Raw genomic sequence first — 22,606 nt, 5'->3', positions numbered from 1 at the left:
GTCTGTCGAACGACGTACACGAATTAACCCGTTTCCACGACCCCATTCGTAATTAACAGAAACATAAACAAAATTTCCTTCATTTTTTGTTTCGTTGTTTTCACGAAAATTTGAACAGAAAACACAAAAAATATACATTAAATGGATAGGAAAAGCAATAAACTTTCCTTCAAATGTATCTTCTATATTCAACTACACACATTTCATTAATATTGTTACGAATGTAACTGATAGGTTTAAGTTAGTTTAGTTTAATTTCCGTTAATTCCATTAGGTAGATGTTTTGCTTATGTTCGCCACCGTACTTACGTTCGAGAGCAGCCATTATATCCCCATAACTGTTTCTAGAAGCGGCGGGAATAGTCTGTATTACCTCAGCAGCACCGCCCTGCAATGCCATAAGTAGTGATACAGCCTTGTCATTGTCGTTCCAAGAATCTCTAGTAGCCACGGTCTCGAACTGTAATTTGAACACATTGAAAGAGGTTGAGCCGTCGAACACTGGAGGCTTAATTTTTAACGTGTTATGAATAGCTCTCACTGGGCCACCTTTGATTTCCAGTTCCGACATTTTCTTTTCAAGGTTCACAATTTTCTCATCATGGGCCAGAACTTTCTCGTCAACAGACAAAATCTTTTTATCCAACTCTTTCATTTGTACTTCCACGTTTTCTACTCTCTTTTCAATCACTAACGTGATGTTCTCGAGTTTCTCGTTAATATTTCTAGAGTTCTCTTCTAACTTTTCCTCCAATTTCCTGGAATATTCTTCACTCTTTCTGGAATTTTCTTCGCTCATTCGACAATTTTCTGCTTTCATTTCCATCATAAGTCTGGAATTTTCTTCCATTTTAGCATCTAATTTCTCCATCATTTTACTGGAATTTTCTTCAACCATTCTGCAATTTTCTGCTTTCATTTCCATCATAAGTCTAGAAGTTTCTTCGCTCTTTCTGGAATTTTCTTCCATTTTAGCACCTAATTTCTCCATCATCATAGCCAGCATTGATTTCAAATCGTCACCCCTGGCAGCTACCGACGAAACTTCCTCAACGCTGGATTCGCCCTTTGCCGATAACTCGACTTCCTCCTTCTCGAACTCATATTCATCGATGTTCATTCCACGGCGCTCGAACTCTTCCAACAAGCGTTTTTGTAGTTCGGCCTTGTTGCCAGTAGAACACAACTCCAACTTAGTTAGCTCCTTCTTCAAGTCTTCCACTCGTAGATCCTTAAACTTCATTGTAGGATGATCGTAATCTCACTGCTGACACCAATTGTTACGGAATTAGATTTGACTAATGTCCGTGTAGACGTTGTTTTATTCCCCGATACGATTTGTACCAAATAAAACAGGGTTCGTTTTAGATTACGTTTCTACAATGCTTTATTTACTTTATTACACTTATTCGGAGCTGACTGTTATAGCTAAGTACACAGCTTTACTTTACTTCTTTACTAGTCGATGTTTACACTTCGGTATAAAATTCACAACTGCTCACTGTTTGGCCGGCATCTCATATTTATACCCAAAATCTCCTTGGTCTATAATTATCTACACAATCTGGCCACATCTCGAATCTGTGCAGCGAACACACAGACACACATTCGCACTAAGGCCGCCATCAGACCATCTGCTTTTTCACATGTATGACATCAGCTGTTCTGTATATTAGTATACCCAAAGTGACAACATACATGTGAAAAAACAGATGGTCTGATGGCGGCCTAAGCGAACAACCATACTCACATACATACATGGGGGAATACAATTGGACGACAAGCACAGTAATGACGTAACAACAACAAACAAGTGCAAAGAAGTAACAAACTAAACAATAATTACATGATTATGGCAAAACAAAATAAAAGCACATTAATGAAAGGTAAAGTGACATCTAGAATAATGAAGAGAGTTCTACATGGTAGTTGTTGTTGCTTAAATAAAGTAACTGCGTAATAAAAACTTTACGTTACAATTCAAATTTTTAAATTAACGGAAATTAAACTAAACTAACTTAAACCTATCAGTTACATTCGTAACAATATTTTCCATAAATTCTGAATAATTTTGTATTTTTAATATATTTTTATATGTTTCTATTTTCAAAATTAAAGAGAGATAGACATGTCAAAGCAGTGTTTGTGTATACAGACTTTCAGTTATTTGTTTCCTTTTTGTTTCTGTTTGGTTTTTTACGCGATTTTGAACTAATGGACTAGAAATGTGTGTGGAATTATGAATGAAACACAACCATCTTCCTTCTGCATTTATATAAAATGTTTAGTTCATTAATTTTAATTCATCTTTTTCCTTTTTTCTAAAAATGTTTGTGTTTTCAACAAATTTTTCAATTTTGAATTTAGACATGTCATAATTATTTTTTTCGATAAATTCTCTCATTTGTTAGGGATGGGACATACTTATTCGTCGTTCAGAGAGTATTTCTAATCGAACAACGTAGAAAAATCGTCGTTCGTTCATAGAATTTTGTGTGGGGAAATAAGTAATTTATTCGTAGTTATGGGTCGAACCATGGTACAATAATTCATAGGTAGGCCAGGTATGAGAATCGCCAAAAAAATACAACCCTGTCGCTATGGCTTAAAACGTCAAAATTGTTTTGATGAATGATAACGGATGAGTATACAAAGAAGAAGAAGAAGAACGAAATGTTGAAATGAAGACAAAACAGAGTTGAATTTTTTGATCAATAATAAATATCAACTCTGCATGTCAACACGGTTTTGATAGATTAAGCCATAACAAAAAAAAATTGTAATCAGCTGTTAGCTGTGGCCTACCTAAGAATTATTGTACCATGGGTCGAACAACGAATAGAGAACGAACGATGTACCGTGGAAACGGGCTATAAAAAAGAAAAGGTAAACCCAGTTCGAAATTTCCTCGGCATTCTTTATTCTTTTATTTTTATTATGTCAAAAATGAAGCAGGAAAGCAAGGCAATCAGGCAGAGCAGCTTATGTACGCAGGCCTTTATGTCCAATTTACATATGGTCTGTTCCAGTACTGCACATTTCTACACATTTTTACTATTTTTTTCGATAACATAAAGGAAAAATCGGTTATCGGAGTAAAAATGTGTAGTACGGGAACAGACCAATACAAGATCTATTTAACAGGTCACGTAAGTAGCACAACAACTCATTTTTGGCGGAAAATTCTTCAATATGTCAAAATGTTCGTTTACGTTTTCATACATTTTTTTCACAATAACAAAAAATTTGACAGATTGAAACCAATCAGCTGGTCGTTTTACGCCACCTTATTATTTCATCATGGACCAATATGCACATTAAATGATTTCGTTTTACGAAATCCTAGAAACAAATGAAGTGTATTTACATCTGTTTTTTTGCGTCATTTGCTTACGCACACAATCGCACATACACACGGATACAATAACACATACACACGCAGACAATAATTTTAATTCCGAAAAATAAGAATTTCACAACACTAATGTTTACCAAATAACTTGACTTAATTCAAAATTGAAAAAAAATTTAATTTTTGCAAGTATTTTTTAAACATTTATTTGCACTTTTGTCATCGTTTGAGTATTTTTGTTTTTCTACAACACACACAAACAAACAAAGACATCATAAAACAGTTGCATTTTTTGGTAGTTTATGATGAAAAAGTAGGGTTGCGTATAATAGTATGGTGTTTTCGTGCGTTGTTTAGAATAAATGACGCAGCTATCGTTATTTAATTTTGTATGACGCAAAATGTTGCCTGTTTTAGCAAATAAATGACGAAACAGCTCTAAATGACGAAAAAGTTGCTAATGGAAATTGGACATTAAGTTCGTTGGCATTGTACTGTAGAGTAAACGAACAACATGCAGTAAACGAACAAACATATTATAATAATTTATAGACATTTCCATGGTAGAACAAACCAGGTAAAGTAAATACTACAACAAATACAACTCAACAACAACCACATAGAAATTTGTTTTTGTTTGTAAACGTTAATGTCAACGTACATGTAAACAAAATAGGGAAATGTCTATAAATTATTGGAATTTAAAAAACTAACAATTTTCACAATTGATTGAATATTTTGGAAAACATGAATGAAAACTCATTAGATTTTCAATTTGAATGTTTCCATATCATTCCACTAAATGCATTATTTCTCGCAGAAAGTATAATTCTTAAAAACTGTTTGGGGTCGCTGGTAATTCATTGGAAAAAGAAGAAGCTGTTTCAATCGATTGCTTTTGAAAACAAAAAAGCACATGTTTATTAGGGCTTTATTCTTTTCAAGTTTAACAAAATACCACACATATTGACAAAAATTGTACCGCCTCTATAAGCGGTTACATGTCAATGATATGAAGGAGTCTTTATGGGAAATAGTTTTTTTCTGATGAATAAATTTGTTCTTCAAAAAATATATGCCCCTAATATACATCGAACATAGAACTAAATATATAAAATGTCGTATGGAATTTGACACTAACATTACAGCCCAGTTCAGTCAGATGGGTATTGCTGCTACCTTTTCTTGTTCTACCATGAGACATTTCCTTTTTTTCCTAATAACAAATTTCTATGTGGTTGTTTTTACGTTTGTTGTACAACAACACTTGACTTTACTTGCAGTAAGTTTACATTTACGAAATCCACTCGATTTCAACTGTCAATTTCTTTGTGTATACGTCAAATGAAATCTCATCTGAAATCCATTCGATTTCATTTGACGTTTATGCAATGGAATTGACAGTTGAAATCGAGTGGATTTCGTAAATGTAATCCTAGCATTAGAAAATAATTGTACCATGGTTTTACCCATGGTAGAACAAATATAACAACTTAAGGGCTGTTTACACCATCTATCAATGTCATATGAGCTGTCATTTCTTTCACCCATTCGACATTCTCTATGTTTGTCAAAATTGACGTCATACGTACAACATTCAATTTGTGCGTTCATACCTACAAGTGTTATTTTCGTATGACATAACCTATAAATATAAAAACAGCTGTTTTTGTCATTGTTTACATTTATTGTTGAGTTGCAAATTTGCGCAAATTTTAATTTTGGTTGAAGGAAAATGAATATCTAGCATGTTTGTTGTGGTATAATAGGCTTTTGGGGTTATAGAGGCATTTATGTTTTTGGCACAAAGCAATCATTTCCAAGACTGCTTCTTTCGACCAATCGATCTGAAAATAACATTATAAACACCATTTATTTACTTTTCTAAATATTTAAATATACATAACTCTCCATTTTCTTTTTTAAAAGATTTTGTTTTTCATTTTTTTTTTTGAGAATGCCAGAAAACAGCTGATTAATTTTTGTTTACATACGAGAATGCCGTATCAAATAGAGCGCCCCCTAAATGAAAAATTTACATATGAGTTGCCAAATCATTTTGATAGATGAAAATTTTCATAGTGGTCACACTATGTGTACAACATTCGCAGGTAGAAAATTTGACATCTCATACGACATTGATAGATGGTGTAAACAGCCCTTTAAGATGCAGTGCTCTGGATTGAATTTATATGCATTCTTCGGATTGCATTTTTAATCAATCTAAAGATGCAATTAAAATGCATGCCATTGCGAAATATTCCAAAATAAATAAAATGCATTTATTATTTGTGTAAAACAAGAACACAAAGAACTTTATTATAGCTTTGTTCCTTTACTTTTTTATTGGCAAGGGTGGTAAAAGAGAAAAGTGTCAAAATTGCTCTCTCATGAACATTTTCACCAGAAAAGTAAAGGAACAGAAAAATGGTAGGTCTGGCAGCAATATCGAAAAGAAACATAAAAAATCAATTTTCGTCTTTTATTTCACAGTTTTTAATTTAGTTTTATCAGCGTTCGACTTTTTCTTCTGTTTTGCGTCCATTTTCTTTTTCATTGTGAAATAATCGTCAAACAAAAGTCAAAAAATCAGTTCTGCAATTTTTTACCTGCAGAAATTTTGCTGGTAGCCTGTGGTAGAAGAGAAAGCCATTTTCGCTCTCTCTCCACTCTCACTCTCTTAAAAATTACTTCCAGTTTTGCCACTTTTCGGGGTTAAGGAACGCTTTGCAGGTTAAAAATGGTAACAAATGGTAATAATGGTAACCTCAGGTAAGTAAAGGAACACAGCTTATATAAACACAAATTAAAAAAGTTTCCATTAAATTCAATCACATTTGAGCTTACTTCCTCCTTTCTCGATTTAATCCAAGTGCATCTGATTTTCTTTCATCATCCTAAAGTTTTTTTATGTTGCCTTCCCATCACTAGTTCAGCTTTCGACATGGACTCGAAATGGACTCCACTCCATTAAAAATGCCCGTCTCGTGAATTACTGCAAAAACGTTCGCAACTTAAGTTGTTATTTCTTTATTTTATAACAAATTCTTCGAAATGTATACTCTCTTGTTTATCTTTTGAAGAAATGTGTAGGGATCAACCAACTGTTTTTTTTTTCTGTAGGGATCTCTGCAGCAACTGCTTATAAAATGTATCGAACGGTGTGAATTTTTCATATCTCTGTTGGACTACATCGAAAGATGTTGTGAAATCATAACTCCAATTGCACAACTTCTAAAATTTTTTGCTGGGTATCTACCCACGGAGCCAATGTGGAGACGTAGTTTTTTACATTTTTGCTGGTGTGGGCCCACAGAGTAAATAGCATAAGTCCTTGGTCACACTAGATGGTTTCATTGAAACAATTTCATGAAATCCAGGGTTCCTAGGTCGATGTCCATACTAGAGTGAAATCATGATGTTGCTGTAGTGGGGAACTCGATTTAAGAATCCCTAAAAGTTTCAGTGAAACCACTCTAGTGTGACCTTCGACTAAGGAAAATCTCCAATATTGCAAATATTAGCGAATATATAACGTTGGGTGCCACCGTGGTGCAATGGTATGCACGCCCGCCTTGCACGTAGAAGGTCGGGGGTTCGATTCCCCGGCCAGGCAACATCAAACATTTTTCAACGGTGGCAAAATACCCCTCAGTAATGTTGGCGACATTTCCTGAGTATTTCAGCCTTGAAAAACTTCTCCACAAGTGGTGTCTTAAGACACGCCGTTCGGACTCGGCGATAAAAAGTAGATCCCATATCATTGAGCTAAATATGAATCGGGGTGCACTCATTGATATGAGAGAAGTCTCCCTTGTCCCGTATGGGATGTTGTGGAACAATGTTGTATAACGTTGGAAAACTTCATGTCATATGACATTTACATATAGTGTAAACTACCCCATAATGAGGATATAAGGCCTGCGTACATAAGCTGCCTTGCCTGCTTACCTTGCTTACTTCTGATAAAAGAATAAAAAAGAAAAGGGCAACCCAGTTCGAAATTTCCTCGGCCTTCTTTATTCTTTTATTTTTATTATGTCAAAAATGAAGCAGGAAAGCAAGGCAATCAGGCAGAGCAGCTTATGTACGCAGGCCTTTATTGACGAACATTGGAATGGATTTGATGTAAACGCACTGTTAGCGGTAGAATTTTGTTTTATTCAAAAAGTCGATCAATCAATAGCATATGAATCGATTTATAGATCCTTACTAGCATGGTACAAATACACAGGTAGCCGCATCGGCAATTGTTGGTAACATAAGATGTCAAAATTTGACATTAATTCAATGCAATTGACACATTATGTTACCATCAGCTGGCATGATAATGCTACCTGTATTATTGTACCATGCTTACTAGAACATATGATCAAATGACAGTTGCCGGCGTTCAAAATCATTCGCCATCGTAGTCTGCTCGGACGGCGGGAGTTAGTTTTTTTGTGTTGCTGATTTAGTTGGTTATTTATATGTGTAGGACGGTATATATACGAATACAAGTGGTCATAGATATATCACATATATAGTATTACTATACGTACATGGATGCGTATAATTGATTGTTAATAAATCTAATAAGTATAAAATTTAAAACAAGGCACCTGTTAAAATCAGGGGTGTTGCTGTGGGCTATTGTTGAACAACAATTCTTTCAGAAACTATTAATTTGTTATATTTTATTGTGTTAGGTAAGTAATTATGTCTTGAATATTATTTGTTGTTGTTCTTATTTTGAATACTGAACACTTGTTATAAAGTGTATTGGTTTGTAACTGTATTAAATTTAAATAATTCTACAAAAAAATACTGAAGTTACTCATTGACAATTTTTTCTTATTGAATATAGGTAACCATGGATTCCATTGATGATATTCAAGAGGCTGTTGTAAAATACATGGATAGAGGCATAGTTTTAGTTATTGCTGATTTGCTGAGTTTAATTACAGTTTCATCATGTTTATTCATAAAAGTGCCTCAAATCAATACCATACGTGAAAATAAATCTTCTAAAGGTAAGTAGGATTGAAACTATTATAGTTAAGAGAAACATTGCAGGATTATACTTAGAAATTCATATGACAGTTGGTCAGATGTTCTTTAGTTGCTGTCAATCATCGATAGTCCTAATAATAATATTCGCATTAAAATCAAATGAATGCCCAAAAGTTGGGAAGGAATGGTAGAGGTTACAGAATAAGAAATATGGAGTGTTTTGGATTTGATGTAAACGCACTGTCTGAGGTGTAAATTCCTTCTTCGGAACCAATTACTCGCTCTGAAGATTCGCATAAGAATACCAAGATAACTGGAGGAGAGACAGATGAGAATTGATATTTCTCAGGTACTTAGAGGTTTTGTCTATTATTTCAAAACAAAGAAGAATGATATAATAGGAGGCTCTGGGTCACGCCATCGGAACCATTTTGGTTAGCTTTATAAAAAATATGGTGGAAAAAGACAAAACATCGTCCTCTTGGATACTTGTGGTTCCTGAGTCTGTTCGTCTCTTCACGTATGTGAATACTCTCCCTAATGTGTGGTCTTACAGGATTTCGGAACGAAATATTTCGGAGCTTAATTGGAGTTACTTGCTGTCTTGTCTGACAGGTGGTATGTTTCCTAAACCATTCCGACTTGTTGAAGTTTCCCTCACCGTAGTGTCCAAAATATCTTCGGACGATTTGACCTCCGCCGGTTTGGAGAGGAATTTTTTTTTTAATATACATGGATATTTTTGGACCACGAGTTTGTTCCTTCCCTTATGTAGGTTCTCTAAATGCTGTGCATTTTCGCAGCGGAAGATTTTGATTGATAAAAGTAATGGGTACTTTACACGGTATGTTTTTTACATATGAGTTGTCACTTTGCATATACATTTTGTATGGGAGAAGTGACAACTCATATGTAAAAAACATACCGTGTAAAGTACCCATAACCTGTAAGCTGATAGTGTGCTGTTTGTCTCGTACAGTAGATGGTAAACAGGTCGTTTAGAGGGTAGAATGTGGTCAATAAGGATGACCCTTTTAGTCATATTAGGATAAATTTATCGAGTTTCCTCATATGCGTAGACTTCATCCTAGTTTCTTATCCTATGGTAAACTCCCTCGCTTGGAGGTGGAAAGAGCAAGACGACCTTCTCATATTTAGGGTAGAAAACGCTACCTGGATAACATCTGGTTCAGTCTTTTCTCTCTCAGCTTTTAAATCATCGTATCACTTCATAGTTGTTGCCCTCCACGAGGGATTAAACACTGCTGATAATGTCATATTCCTGTTAGACACTTATATATAATATGCTATGAGAATGAACGCAGTTCCAATATTGAAAAATGTAGTCAGACAAAACTATTGTCCAATTTAATATTAAAAATTCATAAAAATAAGAAATTACTCGGAACATCAGATACATTTTCAGAAGTTTCTTAATTAAGAGTCATATTTATTAATAATTTTATTTTCATTTTAGGTATAAGTATACTCGGCCTTTGTCTGGAACTTTTCAGCTATACAGTTATGATGTCCTACAACTATACAAATCGCTATGAATTTCTATCGTATATGGAATATCCAATTCTGTTACTCCAAGAATATGTTCTCATATATTTTGCTTTCAAATATCAAAATCTACTTGGACTTCGAACCAAAATTGTAGCAGTTCTATATGTCATCATTGCTGTACTTATCTATTTGAGGCTATTCCCATTGGTTATTCTACAATTTTTAGTGGTAAGTAACAGTTTTATTTTCTAGACGTCCGTCCGACCATCCGTCAAATGAGTTTTCACATTATTTTCATTTGTTGTTCCATGAAATAGAATTTTAAATATTTTGTTGGCAATGAACTATGAAATTCAATTAATCATTTGTTGGCGGTGTTTTGTATTGTCACATCGAATTGATAACGCTTTAACTGTTGCTTTTTGTTGGTATTTTTATGTGGGTAAAACAACTAACACGCTTTCGATGGAAGAAGACTATTTTTTGTTGATAAAGTTTGTAATTTGTTTATTTTTGTTTTGTGGAGTGCTGTGAAAAAGGAGGAACTGGTTTGTTTGTATGTAAATTTAATAGTTTATTTAGTTTGAGTTAAACACAGAAGTAGGTTTGTAAAAAACATCTCTTTTCCATCTGTAATTTATTGAGACTTATGTTTGGTATGTTTGGACAAAATGTGTTTCAGACAATTTGGAGTTGATTTAGCAATGTCCGTCCGTCTGTCTGTCTGGCTGGCTGGAGTGCACGATAACTCTCGAACGGATCAACCGATACGGTCCAAAATTTGACTTTCGTAATATTTTATTCAAACTTAGTTTAAGTTCGAAGATGGGCTATATCGGTCCACTCCTTCCCCCCACAAAAGTTCGAAAATGTTCGAAAAATTTGTGCGCACGATAACTCTTGAAAGAAGGAACCGATTTGGTCCATACTTTGCACATCGTGAAATTTCTACCAGTCTTAGATGAGGTTCCAATCGGTCCACTCCTTTGTGTACCTCCCACAAAAAATTTCGGAAAATTTCAGTTTAGGACCTGTTTACGAATCGCTGTGATTTTTGTTGTAGCCACTTGTATTCACTGCCCCCACACGACGGTATAGGTTTCATCAGGGGCAAGTCCATACTTCCTGAGAAAATAGCCTGAATGGTACAAAAAAGCCCTATGACACCGTGTGTAGTGGTTGAAGCACCGGATCTGCCGATTCGGAAGACCGGATCTGCCGATTCTGTCCACAATTTGGTCTTCGTAATATTTTGTGCAAACTTAGTTTAAGTTCGAAGATGGGTTACATCGGTCCACTCCTTCCGGTACCTCCCCCACAAAAGTTCAAAAATGTTAGGAAAAATTGTGCGCACGATAACTCTTGAAAGGAATTATCGTCTTAATATGTCTACCAGATATAGATCAGGTTTGAATATGAACTATATTTGTCCACTCCTTCGGGTACCACCCACACAAAATTTTGGATAAATTCACTTTAAGACCTGCTCTCGAATCACTTCGCTTTTTGTTGAAGCAACTTGCATTCGCTGCCTCAATTACGGCAGTAAAAGTTTTTTTCAGAGGCAAGTCCATACTTCTTGAGAGAACAGCCCGAAAGTTGTAAAGTTGTTGTATAGCACCATATGTAGTGGTTGGATATTGTAATATTTCTTCGAATATTTTATTTATTTTTATTTTATTAATTAATTGGATTAATCGAGCTAACATGGCCTAAGGAGTTTTGTATTGAAAAATGAATTCTATTTTTATTTTATTTATTTACTTAGTAATGCAAAAGCTGAAGGCAGCCAAATAATTACATTACAGTAGATGAAATTCGAAGGTGGTGCTTATAGGTCCACTCCTTCCGGTACCTTCCCTACAAAAGTTCTAAAATATTCGTTAAATTGGTACGCGCGATTTCTCATAGACGTAGCAACCGATTTGGTCCAAACTTTGGATCTCTAAATATTGTCGAAACTTAGTTTATATTCAAATTTGGGCTATATCTGTCCAATCCTTGTGATACCACCACACAAATATTCAACATATTTGTGTGGTTCGAGGATCCTTTGGACATTTTGACCGAAGGTTTTCCTAGTGGCCCTGTTTACAGCGATAATATATTTTTCTAAGGTTAGTGTGATAAAAAAAGCCTTATCTATATCTCCGCAAATTGTTGAGCTTTAATCCTACCCATAATTTTGTCGGTGCATACGCCCAAAATTTTGAAAACCCCCCTAAATACATAAGTTTTTTTGGGAAAAAAAGTATTTCAATCCACACAGGCTGAGGGAGGGTATATCCCCGTCGACAAAGCCGACTGATACTTTTTTACTTGTTATAGTATGTATTTCCAAAGTCATCTCCATATCTTAACCCTACACACCAACAGTGACTCTAAGAACAAATTTTAGAATTCCAGCTCTGTTCCAACACCCGATACCAAATTTAGAACAATTTAGTACTTTTCGTATATTTGCGGTATATATTTTTTAAACCACCTCCACATACCAAACAAATTGAGTTTCATATAGTGATTTTTGTATACTTATGGTACGTACTTCGACAACCACATATCTCAACCCTCCAATTCTCAGGATTTCACCCAAATTGTACCAAACTTAGTACCATTAAGTGCTCTTTGTTCTCATAAGTACGAAATTTCAAAACTACATCAATCCTTCAATTCATCGGTAATAAATTTCAAATAACAGTATTCCAGCGCTATCCCTGCACTCAAATCTAAATTGTATCATTTGGTACATTTCGTACCCATAAGTACGAATTTCAAAAACTACCTCCATGTCTCAATCCTACCCTCCAAAAGTAGTCATACCACGATTCTATATTCAAGCGATATCCGTTCACCCAAATCCATATTGTACTAAATTAAGTACCATTTAGTACTTTTCGTATCCATAAGTATGGATTTCCAAAACTACCTCAATCCTACACTCGCAACAGTATTTTAAATTTCAAATTTCAGCATTTCAGCTCTATCCGTTCACCCAAATCCCTATTGTACCAAATTTAATACCATTTAATACTTTTCGTACACATAAGTACGAATTTCCAAAACTACCTCCATATCTCAATCTTACTTTCCTACAGTGATCCTAATAATAGATATACCAATGGAAACGTCTTTCCGGCACTTCTCCAACAAAAGTTCAATTTTTTGTTTGCTAAAATGGTGTAACCGTCTTGGTCCAAACTTTGCACATTACATTTTTTCCCCGAGACAGCCAAGAATCGTACAAACCGGTATTCGTTTAACAAGTTCTACACTTTGGACTGGGATGACTACATAACAATTGAAGCAAAGTAGGCAACTTCTCGGCCAATTAAAAAGGCTTGCTCCAGAAGAGCATATCCCCAGAGGACACGTTTGTTAATCTGACTTTGACCGACGATGACCACAAAATGTAGAAGAAACCGGTAAAATATTTGTTTTAGAATTTTCAAGTCGATCTCAACAAAATAGACTGAGGTATGAGCGTTGAAAGGGAACAAATTATTAGGTTTTGTATGTAACATAAAAACTAAAAATGTGTCAACTCTAGCTCGAAAACTAATGAACCGATCAAGGCCTATAGAAGGTCGGCCATTCAGAGTTCTGTTAACAATTTTTGACAACAAACATCATAGATTTTATATTATTGTGATTTGAGTTTCTTTGTATTTTAAGGGCCAAACCTATAACTCTGCGTGTATTTTTTTGTATTTTTGAACGCACACGCAGAGTTATAGGTTTGGCCTTAAATCACAAAAATGTTTTTTGACAACAAACATAACAATCAGGTGCGCTTAGTGTCCAACTGTATAAGCAGTGGAACCGATTATCATTTTTTGTCGGTTGATCAAGGACATCAAAATCTAGTCCTTCATCGACCGAGATGAGGGTAATGTAGAAGACAGGGCTGTGGACTCAGGTGCATTTCTGGCAGAAACACCCCTTCCAGCTTGTCCTATACCGGCGGCACAAGCCTCACGAAGTTATCTCCAGTCACGCACCCCGAAAAATTCAGTTTTTAATAAATTTTTCCAAGAAAACTACCAATTTTTTAGTAGATCTTTTTCGCCGCTTCAGATCGGCACAACTTGATCACGTTTCGGTAATTTTTCTGGTGACAAATTTTGCATATTTTTGTGACAAATGGCCACATATTAAACACTGTTTTTAGAAAAGCGTTTTGCGGTGTCCTTTTTAGCTGGAAAATAGCCGTACCGATCGTCATACATATATTTTTGTGGCATTCCAAAAGATATTTGAAATTTACCATATGCATAAGTGCCCAGCAAAAAAGTCCTCCCAAAATCATGGGTTTTGTAAGGGATTTTTGGCAGCCGTAACTACTCGCAAACCCCCTTTCTTCCCCATTATTTTTACAAGGGCATGTCGCACTCAGTTTGTAGTTATTTTATGACCACTAGAATAACTAGTTATTCTGTGGCCACTAGAAGTTGAAATTTAAGTTGAAAAAAATTCTATTTTTAGAACAGTTGATGTAGAGATTTTTTTTTAATTTCATCACACTTCTTACTTTTATTTTACTTTATTTTATTTCGCTCGCCGTGCGAGTTGAACACACGAACCCTCTGATTTCTAGCCAAAGACACTACATACTATGCCACGCACACGAACATTAAGGGTTGATTAAGAACTTAAATGTGCAGTGCACACGTGCAACACGAACTGTTATTTTTTACTTAAAAAACTCGCGTGCCGACAGTGAGCGTTGAACACACAACCCTAGGATTTATAGTCGGACACACATTCACTGTGCCAGCGTCCTCATTACTTAGTGAGGTGCAAAGTAAGTAGGTTTCCTTTGTAATTTTTTTAAGAAGTATCCCATTACTTTTCAGATTACTTGTAATGGGAAAAGAAGCTTGTTTACATTACTTTGTAATGACTAATGGATCCGAATTTTTGCTGGGTGTTACTGTTATTTTTAAATATATAGGAATATTCAGATTGTATATACAAATCATACGTTTTGGCACATTGTTTTATACCACGCAAAATATTATTAACCCACTTGGCACCGAGAATTTTTTGTGAGAAAACTCAAAGTTTTTTATGAAGGCATCCAATCAATTCATCAAGAAAGGGAACTAATGAGGTTGGATGGGTTCAACAAAGACTATAGTCTTCCATGTCTATCGCCGTAGCTAATCAATTTTATTTTCAATGTAAAACATGTTGTTGTTATTCAAATATTTGAAGATTTATTTGCATCACATACTATTTATAGAGATGGGAAATGGGTAAATACCCAAATAGTAAATACCCATTAAAATGGGTAAATTGGGTAGAAATGGGTACATACCCGGGTATTTACCCAAATTGTGGGTATAAACTACAGAAACTAAAATCATGAAATTAGATGCGAAAACGCAGTGTTTTACCAAATTTTAAATGACTATGAATAAAATTACCATTTTTGGATACGGGACAAGTTAAAATATGATAAATTTTGGTCCATATTTTTGGTAAATCTCTCATATATTATGACGTCATATATTCGGTATTTGACAACTTTTAGAGCAGTTTGTTGTATATCTTCTTGCAGAAAATCATAAATGGTGGATCGAAATCCAAACTTTATGATATATCAGATGGATTAACCCACGACTTCAGCAGATAATCTTGAGATTTAAGTCCTCCTCGGAAAAGCTATAATTTTTGCATTCTTCGCTAGCTGTTTCGCACAAGCAACTTCAACGACCGATCTGACGTATAAAAAGTTTAGTCCGCATGGTTTTACCGCTTTTCTGGTATTCTTTTTGATTTTCTGTCTGACAGAAAAAACAAAATTTTGATTTCAAAATAAAATTTTATTTACCCAAATAAACACCCAAAAAAGATATTTATTTGGTATTTACCACAGTTTATACAGTTGGCCATTCAGCCCAAACTAGTTAGCCCTGACTATTTAGTTTGCTGTCAAATACATAAAATACAAAGGAAATCAAATCACAATAATGAACAATCTATTATGTTTGTTGTCAAATGTTGTTAACAGAACTCTGAATGGCCAACTGTATAAACTGTGGTATTTACCTGGTATTTTCCCAAGTTTTGGGTAAATACCGGGTAGAATCCTATCTATACATATTTAAGTTTTTTTGTTTTTGATTTGGAATGGAAAATTACAAAAAATAAATTTTTTGATATTGTGTGAGAATTAGAAGTCGATCCAATGCATATTTAAATAAGATAGAAGTGACAATCAGCTGTACTCTTACTATTATTGTAAATTTAGTTTTCAAAATGTAATATTGTCTACTCATAAAATTTGAAATTTCGAAATTTGCTGTCATAAAATATTGTTTTTTATCCTAAACGTGTAATAATAATTACATTTACATTTGTTACAGAGGATTTCAAAATGTTTTAATGTTTTTCTGAAAAAATTGGAACGACCCTATTGTTCAATATTTTCTTTGACAATTCATTTTCAATAACAACAATGTTATTGTGCTGTAATTTATGCATGGTAGAACAAATATAAGGTAAAGTAAATACTACAACAAATACAACTCAACAACAACCACATAGAAATTTGTTTTTGTTTGTAATGTTAGTGTCAAAGGTATATTTAAACAAAATAAGGAAATGTATATAAAATATTTGAGTTTAAAAAAATAATGTTTATTAGGACTTTAGGTTACATATCATTGATATCAAGAAGTCTTTACGGAAAATAGTTTTTTCCGAATTATATACTTTTTCCTCAAAAATATACATATATCCCTAATGTGCATCGAAATAGAAATAAATATATGAAATGTCGTATGGAATTTGACACTAACGTTAAGCTATGTAAGCTATGCATTGCTGGTACCTTTTATTGTTCTACCATGTAATTCATGCATATACCTTATATAAATTTGCCTTGAGTCGATCTAATGTTTGGTTTACATTCGGCGTCTTTTCGTGATTTCGAAGGCGTTTCGTGATTTCGCGCGGAATCATGCAAAATTTATCATGATTTCGCATACAAAAATGAAATCATCTCATTTCGTGATTTCAGCGAAATCAACATCGAAATCACAATACACATGATATACATCCCTGTTTTTGCCTAAAAAAGTACCAAAAGTTGCAACACTTTTCATGTATCACAATAAACAAGGTAGATGGTCAATTGCTGCAACAAAAAAATTTAGTATCAAAATTTGTAAACAATGTGAAAAAAATTTAAATTACTTTGTTACAATGCTATTTTTAATTGTGTTCTCGTACTTTTTTAATAGTAATGTTAGAAAAAAGAGCGAATTGTCAAGAATTGCTTCCCCATACAAATTTCTTAAAAAATACGGGAACAAAAAAAGTGACGGAACTTGCAAAAACTGCAGCAGAAATGTCAAAATCAACGTATCAACTATCGTATTTAGATGATAATGAACATGTTGCTAGTGTCTACTATGCCAAAAGTGTATGGCAGAAAACAGAAGAATAGGGTGTTAATCGGCGCTATTTTTGTTTAAAGAGAAGTGCAAATCTTGCTATATTTCGGAGTAGGGGAACGCATTTTTAGCACTAAACGGGAAAACTGCTGCAGGTATTAATATTTTCCAAGTTCTGAACACAAATTTTATCTATCAAAATTTTTTATTATGATGTCTGATAAAATCATTTTGTATTTTTTTATTTGTTAGTACTATACACAATTTATACGATATATAGGTAATTTTACGATAATTTTCGAAATAAAGTTGTAAAGTTCTATATTGTCGTATATTTTTGATGACTAATTCAATTTACAAAAACTTGTTTTGAAAATTCATGTTCGATCAGCTGCGCATATGCATCTACCTTGATTATTGTGATATGTTCGAAATCAACAAAACAATAAGTGTAAACACCGGGGTGTATTTCAGGATTTCGTGAAATCCAGCGGATTTTAGAGCTCAAGTATAAACATGGCATAAGTCTGAGTCGGACAGGGTTGGTTTTCAATATGGCCATTGCATCCAGGTTTTTTTTAATAGTTCTCTTATAACATATACAAATTTGCGGCCAACATGTTTTACTTGTATTGTCTGTACTGTAGGGGACCAAAACAAATGTTTTTTTTATAAATAAAAAAGATACAATCCCAGATAGCATTTAGAAGACTGTTTTTTTCAAAAATCACATTGAGGAGTCTTTTTAGAGTCCTTTTGGTGATCAAAAATTGATTAAGTCGCTTGTGTGATCAGAAAGGGACTCGAAAGTGACTCCCTGTAATGATTAAAAAGAGTTCAATTTAAAATACAACAACAAATGTGTAGCAATCACAAATAAATCATTGAGGTGTTTAAAATGTGACAATTTTTTGTTATTTATTGTCACATTTTGATCATCTGGAAGATTGAAAAATGCTTAATCAAAAAAGGGTCATACAGGTAGAGCTGGCAAAAAAATCGATGTCACTATCGATAAAATCGATTGTTTTTTAAAAATTAAATATCGATAGATAGTTTTGCCTATCGATATTATCGGAACAAAAACCCCCAACCCAAAACTCATTAAAATAAACAGAAATTTCGCTGCTTTTCGGTTTTGTGTGTGTGAGAAAATAAGCCCGTAGTCACACGTACACATTTTTCGGAAAGGTAAAATGTATTTTTTTAATATTTTTATAAGATAAAAGCACTTTTTTATTCTCCTTTGCATTTCTGTGAACTACTTGTGCAAAATGTTAAGAAAAGCATTGACATTTCCGCCATTTTCATCTCCAAGTTAATGGTGTTGACAGCTTACCGATAATATCGATAGTAATCGATATTTTAAACTATTATATCGAAAATATCTAATGTTGGGAATATCGATGGTTTGCCAGCTCTACATACAGGTGTTTGAAAAGTGATTATAATTATATATACTCTGATCATATTTTAAACAGTTAGGTGATTAAAAACTGATTGTTTTGTTTTATTTTTATTTGGTTGTAATTATTTATAAATAAAAAAATAAAATTCTCATATACACTTTCTACAAAATTTTGATATAAATGTAACGTATAATATTAAAGGTACAGACAAACACAACACAACAGGTTTTGCCAAGTGAAATGAAGAAGCAGTATACTAACCACCAAGCAACATAAAGGATAATTAAAAGACATAACAAACCAGAAAAGACTATAAAACAGAGGAAAGGAACAAAGAAGAATAAAAAGAAAAATTTTTTAATTTTTTTCATCTAACAAAAAGACTCATAAATGACTCCCTAAAGACTCATAAATGATTATAAACATGACTCTAAAAAGACTCGAAAAAGGGTCCGAAATTAATCAACAAAACACCAATAAATGATTGAAATACGACTCGAAAAAGACTCATTTGTGATTTGTTTAGAAGAGTCGCCTGAGGTTATGTTTTCCTACCGACAAAGGAGTCATTTATGATCAGAAAATGAGCTCATATTCTAGCTTTTTAATCGTGCAGTCGGATCAAAAAAGACTCGAATTTGATTAAAATTTTCAAAAAATGCTGACTGGGATATTGGCCTTAGTTAAGTTTTTTTTTTTTTCATAACCCTCTGCATCTCTGGTTTTGTCTATGTGATCGTTTAAATAACAATAAATTGGGAATAGCTTTCATGTTCGCTCTAATAGAAAAATATATTGCATGCTTTTAACACTTCATAATCATTTAAATATATCACGTAAGTATAATTTGAAATTGCACATTCATACTCACACATGCACGTTCTATTATTGTTGTACAGTCTGTCAAAATAGTTGCTATATGCAGTAATTTGCAAATACTTTTATTCTGATACCTTTTTGTTAAAATCTAATTGAATCAAATATTTATTTAAATCTTTGAGGTAACTCCCTCACAAAAATTAAAAAAAATCCACAAAAGTTAAAAGTTGCTTACGATAACACTCGGAGGAAGTTGCTAATTTGGTCCATCACAATATATCTGCCAGACCTGGATCAAGTTCGTATATGAACTATATCGCTCCCCCTTTGGGTACCTCCCACACAAAATTTCCAAAAATTTTCACAAAAGTACGGTTTGTAAAAGGTTGCCCTCGGCGACCCTGTTATGACGCCACATTTTTTTTCAGGGGCAAGTCAGAACTTCCAATAGCTCAAAAAAAAAAAAATAAATAAATAAATAAATAATGCTCTGTTCCAGAACCTGCAAGAAGCTACTATTTTTTACTACGATAACATTTTTTACTTTATTTTATCGGAAAAAAATAGTAAAAAATAATAGATTCTTGCAGTTCTGGAACAGCCTATAAATAAATCCTGCGACAACTAAAATACCTTATCAGCACTGTAACATACGACTTGAGTATCCGATTTGGTCAAAACTTACATCAAGTTCCAATCAAGGTCTTTATCGGATAACATCTTAGGGTACCTATCTCACAAAAGTTCACATTTTTGGTCCACTCTTTTGGGTACAACATTTCAAAATTACGCAGTTAAAGAACATCTTTCGATTTGTTTAGAAATGTTTGCAGTGAGTAAATATAGGTTGAGGGTAAATATTTGTATTTATACTATATTATGTATTTGACCTATCTGTTACTGGCCTTTCTGTTACTTTTTTTGAACAAAAATATATTTAGAGCTTTATATCGCAATTTAATTGACAGACTGTATTGCATTATACTTGTAGTACAAACAAAACACAAAATCTGTAATTTAACAAAAAAAATAAATTTAACCTTTCAGCCTTTCTGTACCCCCATTGGTGCTACCAGTAAAGTTTTACAATTGATTGCTATCTTGCGCACAAAAGATGCCAGTTCCGTTAGTCGCACCACTTGGGCCTTATCGGCCTTCACTAATATGAGTAAGTGAACCCATACACATGTACACATTTACATTTTATAAACAAATTGTAATATTTTTCTCTTGATATCTTGCAGCTCGCATCTATACCGTCTATGTTCAGTCTCACGATTGGATGTTGTTATCGAATTTCTTGATATCAACATTTTTAAGTTCATCTGTATTTTTGGCAGCCTGTGTCTACAAAAAGAAAACAAAGAAAGAATAATCGAAACGAAACGACAATGCACAACGAAGAGGATGTTCAGACTAAGAATAAAATTCATTTTTACAAAATATTTTGTATTTTTTTAAATTGAGATTATTTTTTTTTCTTTTGTTTTTGTAGTATATTTTAATTACATCGATATTTGACAATTATTTTATTTTTTGTTATAATTAGTTTTTATATTATAGTTTTTTTCTTGTAATAATAAAACGTGATCTTTTTATCATCACCTCACTTGAATGTAACATACATACAAACATTTAATTGGCGGGGATTTATTTGTTTACATAAGCCCACTGAGGCTATGGACAAGATTTTTTACCGACTCCTATAAAGCAGTAGTTTGCAGACCCTTACAAATGGACTCCTATAAGGGAGACTTTATAGACTCTTGTAAAGGAGTCTTTACTTACTTAGTTGGCCCATTACAGAACATTTGTTCCATAGACCGAACTAAGAAAAGATCTCCATTCCTCTCTGTTTTTCGCTTGACTTTTTGGAATACCGCGCCTTTTCATTTCTTCATCCACTTGTATGCTCCATCGAAGCTTAGGCCTGCCGATTCTGCGTGCACCGCCATGTGCCATGTATTCATACACCTTTTTAGCGGGTTCATCATCGCTCATTCTCATGATATGGCCTAGCCAACGCAATCGTTGCATCTCGATACGTTTAACTATATTCATGTCTTTGTATAACTTATATAGCTCGTGGTTCATACGACGTCGATATTCACCGTCAACGCAAATCGGCCCGTAGATCTTTCGAAGAATTTTCCTCTCAAACTGCCTTATCTGCTTGCGCAAGTACCCATGCTTCGGAGCCATACATTAGCACGGGTAGTATCAGCGTTTTGTATAGTGTTATTTTTGTTTGACGAGATGTGGCTTTGTTTTTAAATTGCTTACTTAATCCATAGTAGCATCTGTTGGCCAATACAATTCTTCTTCTTATTTCACAACTGATGTTGTTTGTTGTGTTTATGGCAGTGCCGAGGTAGACGAAGTCTTTAACTACCTCAAAATTGTAGGTACCAACTTCCACAGTTGGTCCGAGCTCTATGGACGCTTTGCGCGTCGACACCATCAATTTGGTAATTTCGCCGTTTACCGCCAGACCCACTTTCGCAGATTCTGCTTTGACCTTCCTAAAGGTATTAGTTACTTCTTTTACTGATCGTCCCATGATGTCTATGTCATCAGCATAGGCAAGTAACATGTGGCTATTGGTGTAAATTGTGCCATTTCTTTTGACATTTGCATCTCGTATTACCTTTTCCAGCAAAATGTTGAATAGGTCACACGAAAGGCTGTCTCCTTGTCTGAAACCTCTTTTGGTACAAAATTCTTCGGAGAGGTTCTTTCCAATTTTAACTGAGGACCTAGTATCAGTTAAAGTCATCTTACAAAGCCGGATGAGCTTTGCGGGGATACCAAATTCAGACCTTGCGTGGAATACCTTTGATCGGAGGGGACTGTCGAATGCTGCTTTATAATCGACAAAAAGGTGAAATGTGTCGATCTGCATCTCTTGGGTCTTCTCTAGGATTTGCCGCAGGGTAAATATCTGGTCAATGGTGGACTTGCCAGGTCTAAAGCCACATTGGTATGGTCCAATTATTTCGTTGACCATTGGCTTTAGTCGTTCGCACAATATCCCTGACACTATCTTATAGGCAATAAGGAGAAGACTTATGCCCCTATAGTTGGAGCATACAGTCTTATCTCCTTTCTTGTGGACGGGACAT

General features: G+C 34.1%; 1 protein-coding gene across 1 annotated transcript; it reads left to right on the top strand.

The window, feature by feature from the left end:
* Window positions 1–7,786: 7,786 nt before the first annotated feature.
* LOC141402373 (solute carrier family 66 member 3) lies at window positions 7,787–21,106 on the top strand. Its single transcript, XM_073983426.1, has 5 exons — window positions 7,787–8,043; window positions 8,202–8,367; window positions 9,825–10,084; window positions 20,532–20,652; window positions 20,729–21,106. Exons 2-5 carry the CDS (start codon window positions 8,208–8,210, stop codon window positions 20,857–20,859), a joined length of 672 nt encoding a protein of 223 aa, XP_073839527.1. The 5' UTR covers window positions 7,787–8,043; window positions 8,202–8,207; the 3' UTR covers window positions 20,860–21,106.
* Window positions 21,107–22,606: the final 1,500 nt, after the last annotated feature.

The sequence above is a fragment of the Musca autumnalis genome, unplaced genomic scaffold (genome assembly GCF_047663935.1).
Source record: "Musca autumnalis isolate F117 unplaced genomic scaffold, ASM4766393v1 scaffold_4, whole genome shotgun sequence".
NCBI lineage: Eukaryota > Metazoa > Arthropoda > Insecta > Diptera > Muscidae > Musca > Musca autumnalis.
The sequence above is the reverse complement of the archived record's forward strand: the minus strand, read 5'-3'. Positions and strand labels throughout refer to the sequence as shown.

Bases quoted from the DNA above. Each gene is read 5' to 3' on its own strand.
- LOC141402373 (XM_073983426.1), top strand. From the start codon at position 8,208: ATGGATTCCATTGATGATATTCAAGAGGCTGTTGTAAAATACATGGAT. The intron at 8,368-9,824 runs GTAAGTAGGATT...TTTTCATTTTAG, and splicing joins TGAAAATAAATCTTCTAAAG to GTATAAGTATACTCGGCCTT. The intron at 20,653-20,728 runs GTAAGTGAACCC...GATATCTTGCAG, and splicing joins ATCGGCCTTCACTAATATGA to CTCGCATCTATACCGTCTAT.